Source organism: Rousettus aegyptiacus, unplaced genomic scaffold, assembly GCF_014176215.1.
Source record: "Rousettus aegyptiacus isolate mRouAeg1 unplaced genomic scaffold, mRouAeg1.p scaffold_m13_p_12, whole genome shotgun sequence".
In the NCBI taxonomy this organism is placed as follows: domain Eukaryota; kingdom Metazoa; phylum Chordata; class Mammalia; order Chiroptera; family Pteropodidae; genus Rousettus; species Rousettus aegyptiacus.
Genome location: NW_023416287.1, coordinates 59,847,671 through 59,859,855, shown reverse-complemented (window position 1 = coordinate 59,859,855; position 12,185 = coordinate 59,847,671). Strand labels below are relative to the sequence as shown.

At 34.2% G+C, this 12,185-nt stretch overlaps 1 protein-coding gene across 3 annotated transcripts in view; it reads right to left on the bottom strand.

Moving 5' to 3' along the window:
* Positions 1 to 12,185, bottom strand: part of TAF4B (TATA-box binding protein associated factor 4b) — a 112,736-nt gene that overhangs the window by 26,197 nt on the left and 74,354 nt on the right. For all 3 annotated transcript variants that reach the window (XM_036229923.1, XM_016160093.2, XM_016160094.2), the window contains one exon: positions 11,521 to 11,577. In XM_036229923.1, coding sequence (XP_036085816.1) covers positions 11,521 to 11,577 — 57 coding nt within the window. The remainder of the gene's footprint in view (positions 1 to 11,520; positions 11,578 to 12,185) is intronic.

Below are 12,185 nucleotides of genomic sequence, written 5' to 3'. Positions count from 1 at the left end.
AAATGAAGACTGAAATGAAGAGTACATTAGAGGGAATCAACAGTAGATCGACAATAGATTAGATGAAATAGAGGATCGAATCAGCAATTTAGAAGATAAGGTAGCAAAAATCACCTAATCAGAACAGCAACAAGTAAAAAGAATCCAAAAAATGAGGATAATTTAAGGGGACTGTAGGATAACTTCGAGCATACCAACCTTTACATCATAGGAGTATCGGAAGAAGAAGAGAGAGAGCAAGGAATTGAAAACCTATTTGAAGAAATGATGACAAAAATGTCACTAACCTGGTGAAGGAAACAGACAATCAAGCCCAGGAAGCACACAGTCCCAAACAAGATGAACCCAAAGAGGCCTACACCAAACACACATCAAAAAGGTTAAAGACAAAGAATCTTAAAAGCAGCAAGGGAAAAGCATCTAATTTACCTATAAGGGAGCTCCCATAAGACTGTCAGCTGATTTTACAACAGAAACTTTGCAGGCCAGAAGGGACTGGCACAAAATATTCAAAGTGAGGAAAAGTAAGGACCTACAACCAAGATTACACTATCCGGAAAAGTTATTGTTTAAAATCAAAGGACAGATAGAGCCTTCCAGACAAGAAAAAGCTAAAGGAGTTTATCATTACCAAATTAGTATTAAAAGACATGTTAAAGAGCCTTGTTAAGAAGAAAAAATATATATATATGAAAAATAAAATAGCAATAAGTACATATCTATCAACAATTACTTTCAATGCAAATGGATTAAATGCACCAAATGACATAGGGTGGCTGAATGGATAAGAACACCCTGACACATGCTGTTTACAAGAGACTCACTTCGGATAAAAAGACACACATAGATTGAAGGTAAAGAGATGGAAAAAGAGATTTTATAAAACTAGAAATAAAAAAAAAAAAAGCTGGAGTAGCAATACTTATACTAGATGAAACAGACTTTAAAACAAAGGCTGTACCAAGAGACAAAGGATCCAATAATCCCACTTCTGTGTATTTATCCAAGGAAACCCAAAATACTATTTTGAAGAGACATGTTTATCCATATGTTCATTGCAATATTTACAGTAGCCAAGATATGAAGGTAACTTGGGTGTCCATCGATGAATAAATGGATAAAGAAGAGGGGTGTGTGTGTGTGTGTGTGTGTGATGGAGTATTACTCAGCCATGAAATATAAAATCTTGCCATCTACAACAACATGAAAGGACCTAAAGGATATTATACTGAGTAAAGTCAGACAGAGAAAAACAAATGCCATATGATTTTATTTACTTGTGGAACAAGTAAGAACAAAACAAACAAACAAAATAAATTCATAGATAGAGAACATTTTGAGGGTTACTAAAAAGAAGGGGGTTGGGGGAATAGGTGAAAAAGGGGAAGAGATTAAGAAGTGCGAACTGGCAATTACAAAGTAGTCATGGGGATATAAAATACAGAATAGGGAATATAGTCAATAACATTATAATAGCTATGTATGATATCAGATGGGTATTACATTTATTGTGGCGATAACTTCATAAGTTATATAAATGTCTAATCATGATGTACACTTGAAATGTCAACTGTTATTGAAAAAATTATTTAAAAACAGAAAAATATTAGTGGTAAGGTTTAAATAGCTTCCCTTTATCAGATTGAGGAAGTCCCTTTTAGTCCTAGAGTCCTGAGAGTTATTATTATTAATGGGTGTTGAAATTTGTCAAATGGATTTCTGCATCAATTCATATGATCACGTTTTTTCTTTCTTTGATTGTCAATATGGTAAATTCTATTGACTGATTTTTTAATATTAAAATGGCTTTGCATTCCTGGGGTAATCTCCACATGGTCATATTATTTTTATATATCACTGATTTGATTTTCTAATATTTTGTTGAGGAGGTTTACATTTACGTCCATAATAAATACTGGTTTATAGCTTTCTTGTTTTGTAATGTCTTTCTGGTTTTGGTGTCAAGGTAATGCTGCCTTCATAAAATGAATTAGAAGAGTTTCTCTTATTTTCTGGAAGAGAATGAGTAGAAGTGGTAATAATTCTGAAAATGTTTGGAAGAATTAACTTAAGTAAAATGATCTGTGCTTGGAAATTTCTTTATTAGAAGGTTTTAACTATAAATTCAATTTATTTAAAAATTATTGAACTATTGAGGCTCTATCTACTTCATCTTGGCCAACTTTCAACAGCGAGTGCTTTTCAAGAAATCAGTCACTTAATGTGAATTGTCAAACTATTTGCATAGAGTTGTTCACTGCATTCCCTTCTTATCCTATTGATATCTGTAGAGTCTATCATGATTTCCCATCTTTTGCTTCCTGATATTGGTGATATATGTATTTTTTCCTTTTCAATCTTACTAAAGACTTATCAATTTTGTTGATCAAATCACCAGCTTTGGTTTGACTTTCTTTCCTTCTGTTTATGTCATTGATTTCTGTGTTTTACTGTAATTTCCTTCCCTCTTGCTTGCTTTGGATGTATATTGCTCTTCTTTTTCCAGTTTCTTAAGGTAAAAGCTTAGATTACTGACTTTAAAACTTTATTCTTTTCTAACAAAAGTATTTTTCCCAGGCTTTAACTTACCTGTATTACATTTGAAGTGAGTTTCTTATAGACACAATTCAGTCATAATTTTTAAACCCACTCTGACAATCTCAATCTTTTAATTGGAATATTTAGACAACTTATACTTACATAATGATTTAGATATGTTTGGATTTAGATCTACCATTTTATTATTTGTTTTGTTTCTTCTCTCTGTTTTCCATTTGTTTCTCCTTTCCTACTTCTTTTGGGTTATTTAAATGTTTTTATTACTTTAATTTGCTGTTTTTTGGTATATTTCTTTATATAGTTTTAAAAAAACTTTTAGTGGTTGCTCTAGAGATTACAATTATATACTTTATTTTCTATTACTTAGATTTAATATTTTACTACTTCAAATGGAATATAGACACTTTACCCACATCTTTTTATTCACACTTGTTATAGTTGGTTTGATATACTACATATGCATATTGAAATTTCCTGCCAATGTAATTTTGCTTTCAATTAAACATTATTTTTAGAAATTAAAAACCAGAACAATAGTCTGCGATACCATTTCTGTTGCTCCTTTCCTCATTTCTAATTAGTTTAAGTTTTCCTTTAGTATCATTTCACTTTATTGTGAAGAACTTTCTCAAGCAATTATATTAGAGCAGGTCTACTGGCAACAGATTGTATTCATGTTCCTTCATCTAAGGATGTCTTTATTTCACCTTCATTCCTGTAGGACATTTTTACTGGACACAGAATTCTGAGTTGGTTGACAGTTCTTTTCTTCCAGCACTTTAAAAATATTTGGTTACTTCCTTCTGGTCTCCATGGTTTCTGACAGAAAATCTACTAATTTGAATTACTGTTCCCCTATTGGAAAAGTATCCTTTTCTAAGGGTAGTCTCAAAATTTTTTGTATGTCTTTAGTTTTCTGAGATTGATTATAATGTGAATGAGCCAGAATTTCTTTGTCATTATCCTGTTTGGTTTGGGGAGGGGGTTTGCCAAACTTCTGGAATCTATCAGTTTATGGCTTTCTCTAAATTTGAGGGTAGGAGGATTTAGCCATTATTTTTTTTTTTCAAACGATTTTTAGCATTTCACTCTTTTTCTTCTTCTGAGACTTCAATAACAAATGTCAAACCTTTGGTTATTGTCCTGCAGGTCTCTGAAGTTCCATTTTTTGTTTTAATCTATTTAGATTAGGTAAATTCTATTTATCCATCTTCAAGTCCACTGACTCTTTCCTGTCATCTCTTTCCAGATATCCAGTCTATCCAGTGAGCGTTTTGTTTCAGTTGTCACTTTCAGCTATAAAATTTCCACTTTAGACCTTTATCCTTTATATCTTCTATTTCTTTGCTGGGACTTTCTATTTTTCCAATCATTTCAAGAATGTTTTCAATTGCATCTTGGAGTAGTTTTATAGTAAATACTTTAAAGTGTTTGTCAGATAATTCTAACATCTATGTCATCTTAGGGTTTCCATGTTGATCGTTTCTTCCCATGAGAGTAAAGACGTTCCTGGTTCTTCATGCTAAGCAATAGATCATATCCTGATTATTTCAAATATTATGTTTTGAGACTCTCTAGGTGTTCTTTAAATCCTTTGGATAATTTTTTTTTTTTTTTTTAAAGCAGGCAAAAGGGGTCAGTTAGGTTTAGGTCACAAGTTCAAAGTTGACTTCTGTGGTCTGTGACTTTAACATCAGATCAGTTTTCAAAACCTTTGCAATGCTACTTGGATCTGTCCCAAACATGTGCCACTCAGTGGTCAGTTTAGGACCTGGCAGTGGTTTGTTAGCTCGGTTCTTAAAGTCTTTAGCAGGTTGATAAGAATCAGATCTACATATGACAAATGTGTAGCTCAAGAGTAGGAGTTTAAAACAACGATATGGGACTGCTTTCCTGAGCTTTTCCCTTTCTACAATCTTCCTGGAAATTTCCAGTTCCCTGGGGCTCCTCTTTATGATACTCCAGCCAGAAAACTGGAGCTTTAGTTAACATGCTTTGCTGCACAATTCTGCAATTCAGGCCACGTCTAGGGTCAAGCAGCAGAAAGAATAGGAGTGGAAAGTCAGGGAGTGGGAGAGGTGGTTGGCAACTTCACCACTTGTTTGGTGATATTCTGAATTCTCATCCTCCCCAATTTGCCTACTATTTACTTTACAAAGCCCTCAAATAACCGCTCCATGCACTCTGTCCAGGTTTTACATCTGTATTCGGTGGGAGAGATAACACTGAGGAATGATTTAACTCCATCATCACTGGAACCCTGAAATGCTAGATTAACCAGAATTCTGACAACAGGTTTTCATTATATTATATTCCAACAAGACTTTGTTTAATAAAACTTAAGCCTGGTTGCTCACCTATACCAGTAATACACACCTTGCTCCAAAAAGACCTAACAGGCTTCTCACATTCTTTTTTGAGAGAACCTGAACTAATTCCTTTATGGGTAGTCAAGACAGAAGACTTCATTTCCCTTATCACACTCTCTCTGATATTAAGTAGAGGTCCATAAAATTCAAGTCAATGCCCTAGAGCACAACGAAGCAATAGTAGTTGAAGATTATTCCATCCCTGGTGTTTAGTACTTGTCTCTGCTCATTTTGAAGTGCAACTATGGTAGTACCGACTTTAATCAAGACCCGAACCACATTAACAAATTACTTTAAAGATTACACAAACTTAGAGGTGACGTTCAACAGAAGTACTTCTTGATGTTAAACACATAGTTGCCAAGAACAAAATATACTGCAAAAATAAAAATTGATGAAAATAAAAACCAAAAGCTTTAGCCGAAATAAGGAGCTCAATGAAGAATGAATAAATCAAGTGTCAAAGAGCCAACTCTGAACAGATACAGAGACATATTTAACAAGAAGGACTAAATTATCTAGACAATTATGACACTGGCAGTATGTAACATCCAAAAAATGTGTTTCTTTTCCATGCTTCAGGAAGGCAAGATATAAAACAATGCAGGTACTGAAAGTGCAAAAGACAACAGCAGAGCTGTCCTTCATAACCAACGATCCAAAAAATATAATGGGGTATCATTTTCAGTCTGATTTTGCTACAAACTTTTGCAAAGTGATAATAAGGTACAAAGCAAATTAAAGAGCTGAGTGGTTAAGTTTATGCCTCTCTCAAGGATTATGTGTGCTGTCCAATATAAATCAGCTAATGCTACCAAATAGGATATTTTTAAGACTTTAAAGAAATGAGACATAGTACACCACCAGGTTTTGAATTCAGCATGGGAAGAATTAAGAATGATGGCCTGCTTAGATTTCACAATTAAGGTTAAGTGTACATAGAGATAATGAAAGTTAACACTAAATAATATACTTTAAAAAATAATAATAAAAATTTAAAGAGAATTTTAGATAGGCTTTGGATAAATTAATGGACCAAACTGGATCTCAACAATGCTTGTAACCACTTCAGAATTATTAATAATTTACTAGGGAAAGCAAGGTTAAATCCCAAAATATTATACTATTGAAGAAACAGTATCACATTAAACCCTATTAACAGATGAATCTTGAACCAAAGAAACCCAAAAAACAAGGTGTCAAAAAATCACCCCCTCCCCGGCCCTAACCTCACCCAAAAATCCCCTTCTTTCAGGAAAATAGCATATTCCACATAATCTCAATTAGACACTTTGTCTCTTGCACTTAAACATAATACTTTATATATATATATATATAGTTTAAGACAAAGTTTTTGTGCTGTATTTACATTAGATTACAAAGGCTTTTACCCTTAGTTCCTCCCCTTTCTTTTTTCTTCTCAATCTTCTTTCTAATCCTCTGAAAGGAAAAACACTGACATATCCATGGTTATTCTCAAGCTCACACTTAAGAGCTTGGTGGCACCTATCTTAAAATGTTTCTTTAGCTAATGTTTTAAAGTTGCTGTTTTTTTCCTCTTATACCTCAACTTCCTTAAATTATGACAGCTGCATAACACAAGCATATCATGTACTGTTACATTCTTTTAAAAATACAAGACACTTGAGGTAAGCTAAAACAGGTAAAGTTAACTTCCTCAAATGATATCTAGATATGGCAGGCTAGAACTCAAGATTCCTGACTTCTAGTTCAACATTTGTTTGTTTTTTTTAAAATAATATACATCTCTTCTACCAAAAGGGTAACATGTCTCTCAGACACACAGATCCCATACTTCAAAATTAAAGATGCATGCAGATGTTTTAAAGCATTGACCATTTAGAACAGTGGTTTTCAAACTGGCATGCATGAGAATAATCTGGAGGGCTTATTAAAAATACAGATTGCTAGGAGTTAACCCTAGAATTTATGATATAGTAAGTCTAGGTGAGGCCTGAGAATCTTCATTTCTGAGGAAGCTCTAAATAAAATATTGACTTTTCTATGGAAGGTAGACCAATCAAGAGATACAACCAACGAAGTTCTCATATGAAAATATCTATTAAAAAGAAAAAAACCTAGTGTAGCTTTCCCAGTTCCAAGAAATAACCTACTGAAAAGGTAATTAGATGGTAACTAAACAAGATGCCAACTCTCAGATTCCTAAACTACGGTATTTTGTTTAACATTTTTCTGGTCATTTAGTCAATGGAAAGTTAAAAATTGATAGATTTTAAAGGTCTTCTTTCTCCTCTTAAAACCAATGGTTCTGAGCGCAATCTCCAGAGCATCAGCAGTGATAAGAGAATCATTTGGAAGTTTGTTAGAAATGCAAATTCTCCAGCCTCATCCAAACCTACTAATCATAAACTCTGGGGTAGCGCCTAGCAATCTGTATTTTTAACAAGCCCCCCAGATGATTCTCATGCACGACAGTTTGAGAACCACTGTCCCAGACTACCCATGCTTTGAAACATTTGCATATTTCTCTGCTAAGTATACAATTTCTTTATAACCAGTCATTTTATGAATGTCCCTTCCATACAGAATTAATCTAATTGCTAGAAAGTACTTTTAATGACAAATTTCATTTTGTCCTGCCCAGTGCTTCAGTTCAGCTCATGAGGATCTAGCATAAAGTTGAAATATAAGTTGCTCTAATTTATTAGTTAGCATTAAATGTCATGTTTCCCTATCTTTTTAAATTTTGTTCTAAAAATACCCCTTGACTTTTTCATTTCTAAATCCTATATTTCTCTAATCAGTAATGAGCTTTCATTATTCAGTATCTTTTTTCTTTCATAGTAATGCTTTATGGAGAACTGTACTACTTAAGTTTTTATGCCCTATATTTTCTATAAACAAAAATCCTACATACTTCAGGTTATAAGTTTTCTAATCTATTATGCATTTTAATCATTTAATACTCATTCTTTTGCCCAGTTTCTACAGGTTGCACTGTGAAGCTAATGTGCCAGCAGGTACATGTCTTGCATTCCTTTTTCTTCCTTTTATTGTGTGATTACAAATGAAAGTGGGAATGCTAGAACAGTTAAAAAGAAAGTAAATGAATTCTTTGTCTCACTGTGCACAGATGCACTCAATTCACATTTCCCAAGGGAGAAAGAAGATATTCAAAAGGAAATAAGGGTCACAATATATATAACAAATGTGTACGGAATCAGGATGTTTGAACTGCAAGGTCAGATGGCTTGCTCCACAGAATTCTGGATGATGTGGTAAGAAAGGAAAACATTGAGGGCTAGATGGTAATCTAGGACACACAGCACACATTTCAGACAAGTCTGCAGCTGCATTTAACAAAGATGCCCCTGCTTGTTTGAAGTTAGAATTTGGCAATTAGTAATCTATTTAAAACCTTTCACAAATAGAGGGCAAAATGGAAAAATGTCAGTACTTGCATTGTAGAAAAGGTATCTAGAAAAATTTTTAGAAAATCAAAATTAAGTGTCAGTATTTAAAATATAAAGTTACAATAGAGACAACACACACACACACACACACACACACACACTTTTTTTTCAGGCAAAAATAGAAAAAGGGGAAAAGCCCTGAAATTGAAACCAAAATGTCTGAATTACAGGAATGTCCACAGACATTTTAGCCAGGCAACAATAAGGTTTTCAAATAGATAGATAACCTGTCAGGTCAATAAGAACAGTGTGCAGCAGGAGCTCCTTCAATGGATTGAGACTAGGCTGGAGGCAAACCCAAAGGCAGCCTATTTTTTTAAGTGCCAAACAAGAATGACAAAATTGAAAGAAGTCAATAGGAAGGATGAAAAAAAAATATTAGACATGTTTATAAAAACTGGCCAAATTTAACAATTTGTCCTTATACCCAGAATGCAAAGAAATGAATATTTTCTAAAACTGGATTAGAAAGAAGAAAACTCACAGGAGAAATGATCATGATCAAAACTCTAGTCCTTAAAAGGTAAAAGTACACATGGATTATAAAGTTATGTATGAAGAGGATTCAAGTTGTATAATTTACATGAAAAACACATTGGCTGAAACATTTCTCAGCATCGAGAAAGTCTAACATTTCTCTAAACAGTTCTGCATTCATAAAATACAGTCATTAATCTTTCTGCTATGACCAGCGTGATAGGTGGGTAGGAAAAGCAAAGAAAAGCAATTTTAAATCAAGCACCTTTAAGGAATCAGTGCTGATTTTCACAACTGAACAAAGAAAACGTCTCAGACAGCCAGGCACAGACATAGAAACACAGACAGATACATAGACAGACAGACTGACAGACACATACACACACATCACAAACCGAAGCTTTCTACTTTCTACCTGCAGGGTAACAATTAGCATATCCCAAATGATAACTTTACAAATTACCATACAAGAGAACAATTTATATTAAGATAGAGCCAATGATTTCTGCAACTAAACAAAACATAGTATCCCTGTGTGTTTGATTCTAAATTAGAGCCCCTTAGAACATTAAAGTTATTAAGAGCTCTAGGGGGCAGGGGGATGACAAAACGGCAATATTTTACTTTTATCAAACATTTATAACTAATACATAGTGGCCCTGTTCTTGGAATGGAACCAATGTATTTGATTCTTTTTTTAATCAAGAAGATTCAAGATAGGAAGCAACTAAAAAACTTTCAAAATATTTTGGAAATTATATTGAGTCTAGAAAAAAGAAATAAATGGAGGTGCAAGGGATAGAAAAAAAGGTTTAGTATCACCTGCTCTCATTTAGAGAAGTGATTTTTTCAAATTTACTCTTATCTTTTTTTTTTTTTTTAAATGCTGTCTACCTTTCATCTTTCGGGAAATAATTAAACATAATATTAAAAGAAAAATCAACCAAACAAAACAATCCCATACCAACCTGAAGAAAAAAATTAATCTAAGACCCAGCTGTTTATGAAGGTTTATGAAGGAGGAACAGACAGGATATTTAAAGATAAAAAGGTAAAGCTTCTGATATATATTTTCCAAAAAAGGGATGCAATTAGAAGAAAGTGTGTATTTCATCAGTCCTTAATTAAAATAGAGAGGGATACCCAGACTAAGAGCAACAATAGGCTGCCCATCACCAAATAATCTATCATCAAGCCAGGCTTGCTTATAAAGAATTATAGGCATAGTTCTCATACAAATTTTTTAGGTAATATTTTAGATGAATTTCCTGCTGGAAAGAAATGAGTATGAGAAATTTTTTTTTGTTGTTTAAATAAAATGCTTCTGGTTTCAACCTTTTCAAATGTTCTCCCCCTTTCCAGTTCTCCTCATCCCTATCCAGAAGCCCTCCTACCCAGAGTTCTTGTGCTTTCCTTCTCTATTTTTATGAAAACACACCACATTGATTTTAAGAACCTTGCTTGATTTCCATTTGTTTTGCCTCAGCCCCTACATTAATCCAAACAATAAGGGCCTTTAAAACATTCATAAATAACCTGCTGCTGCTGGCACCTAGGAGCCAAGCGGCAACGTTAAGCAACAACAAATTTCATAGTTCAAGAGGCACAGTTAAGGAAAAAGGTTGCTCAGAAAATCACTCTTATTTAGTACAAAGATCCTTAAAAATTGCATGAAATCAGTCAAGTAACTATAGAAACCAATTTCTTCAGCTTCATATCACACGTCTCACACCCCAATTGTCTTTATTATTGTCTGCTGTCAGATCCTTAATCAGAAATGTGAACAGGCTTGATGATTTATTCAGCAGGGAAAAGAATCTGTAGGTCAAGTGAAAATTTTCACACACACACACTCATATACACACCACATCTTCAACCTTAGGTACTTTCATTTCCTTCTGTTCTCAGCAGCTCTGGGGGCAACTCCAGTGAGATCCAATATTAAGGCTCAATTAAAATAAGCTCCAATTAGTGGAGCTTTTTTCTCTGGGGCTAGAAAAGTCAGGAAATGGATATTGGGAAATGTAAAAAGTCAGCTACTGAGAGGAGGCTGCAGACATAAATGAACTTATTTGTTGATTTCTACAGTTGCTATGCAGAGGCCTCTGGGAGTAAAAGCTTAACCAGTCTAAGCTATAAACTAAAACCCCTGCAGCTAAACATGAACTGTGTGAAACACGGGCTCCATTCCAGAACAGAAAACTGCTGGGCCCAGAAAATTAAAAGCCAGAGGCATTTTCCATTTAAAACTAAATCCCAGTACCGCCTCCCAGCCAAAGAATTATAAGCAGTATCAGATTTACAAAACGAACAATTACCCTGGAAAAATGTAGTCTATTGTACAGTCCCAGATGCTAAATCTCAGAAGTTTCTCTCTCTCTTTTTTTAATCCCACATTATATTCCTTCAAGTGTGCTGCTGTAGTTTACAAAGAGCCATTTCTAGACAGGCCTAAACCTTGAAAATAAATTTTAAAAAGAGAGCACATCACTCATTGACCTCATTTGAAGTACTGCCCTTGCCTTTAGCAGTTCCTGTCCTTCCCCAAGGCTTCTGCAAATGGTATGCAACAGCAAAATAAACCCTGACCTAATTGCCAGGAGAGAGCTGCCAGCCTTCCCTCAAACACAAAGACAAACATGGTAACTTGAAAGTCCTACCTCTTTGGCCTTCTGCTTTAATCTCAGCTGTTCTGGATCTTCTTTATTGGAACGACTCTAGCAAAGGAAAAGAAAATTTTAATAGAAATTACTAGCATCTAAACACTATAGTTGCTGTTAAATATTTAATAAATGACAATTTTCTCTTGTGATTGAAAACCTTAGCTCCAGGGGAAAATGCCTCAGTCCAGTCCTGTGCATACCCTCCCTTACCACCCCTCCCTCTCCTCATCTGGGCCGGCTGCTGCAGTTCTAGCCCGAGGAAGCTTATACTGAAAATGATGCTAACAATGTCAGTCAGGTCCAGTTGAGGCATAGCCTTGTTCTTGCTGGAACACTGAAAACTAAAAAACAAATGGTATGGATGAAGGAAAAGAAAAGGAAAACTGTTGGCTTAAATAATGAAAACAATCAACACTAGCTAATCTTCAGGTGAAACCATTCTGGAAAAACATATGGTATTTCAAGAACTATAAAAATCAAGAACCTGTCTAGCTTTGAACCAAATCTCTCTTCGAAAGTGTAATTTTTAAAAATTAAGTATAAAATACATTCCAATGTTTCCATTGACTATCTTATCATCTTTGGGCCATCTACTGCACTGAACAGAATGCTATACACAAGTAAATGTTCAATAAATGTTTACTGAATGTCACTCTCCACAG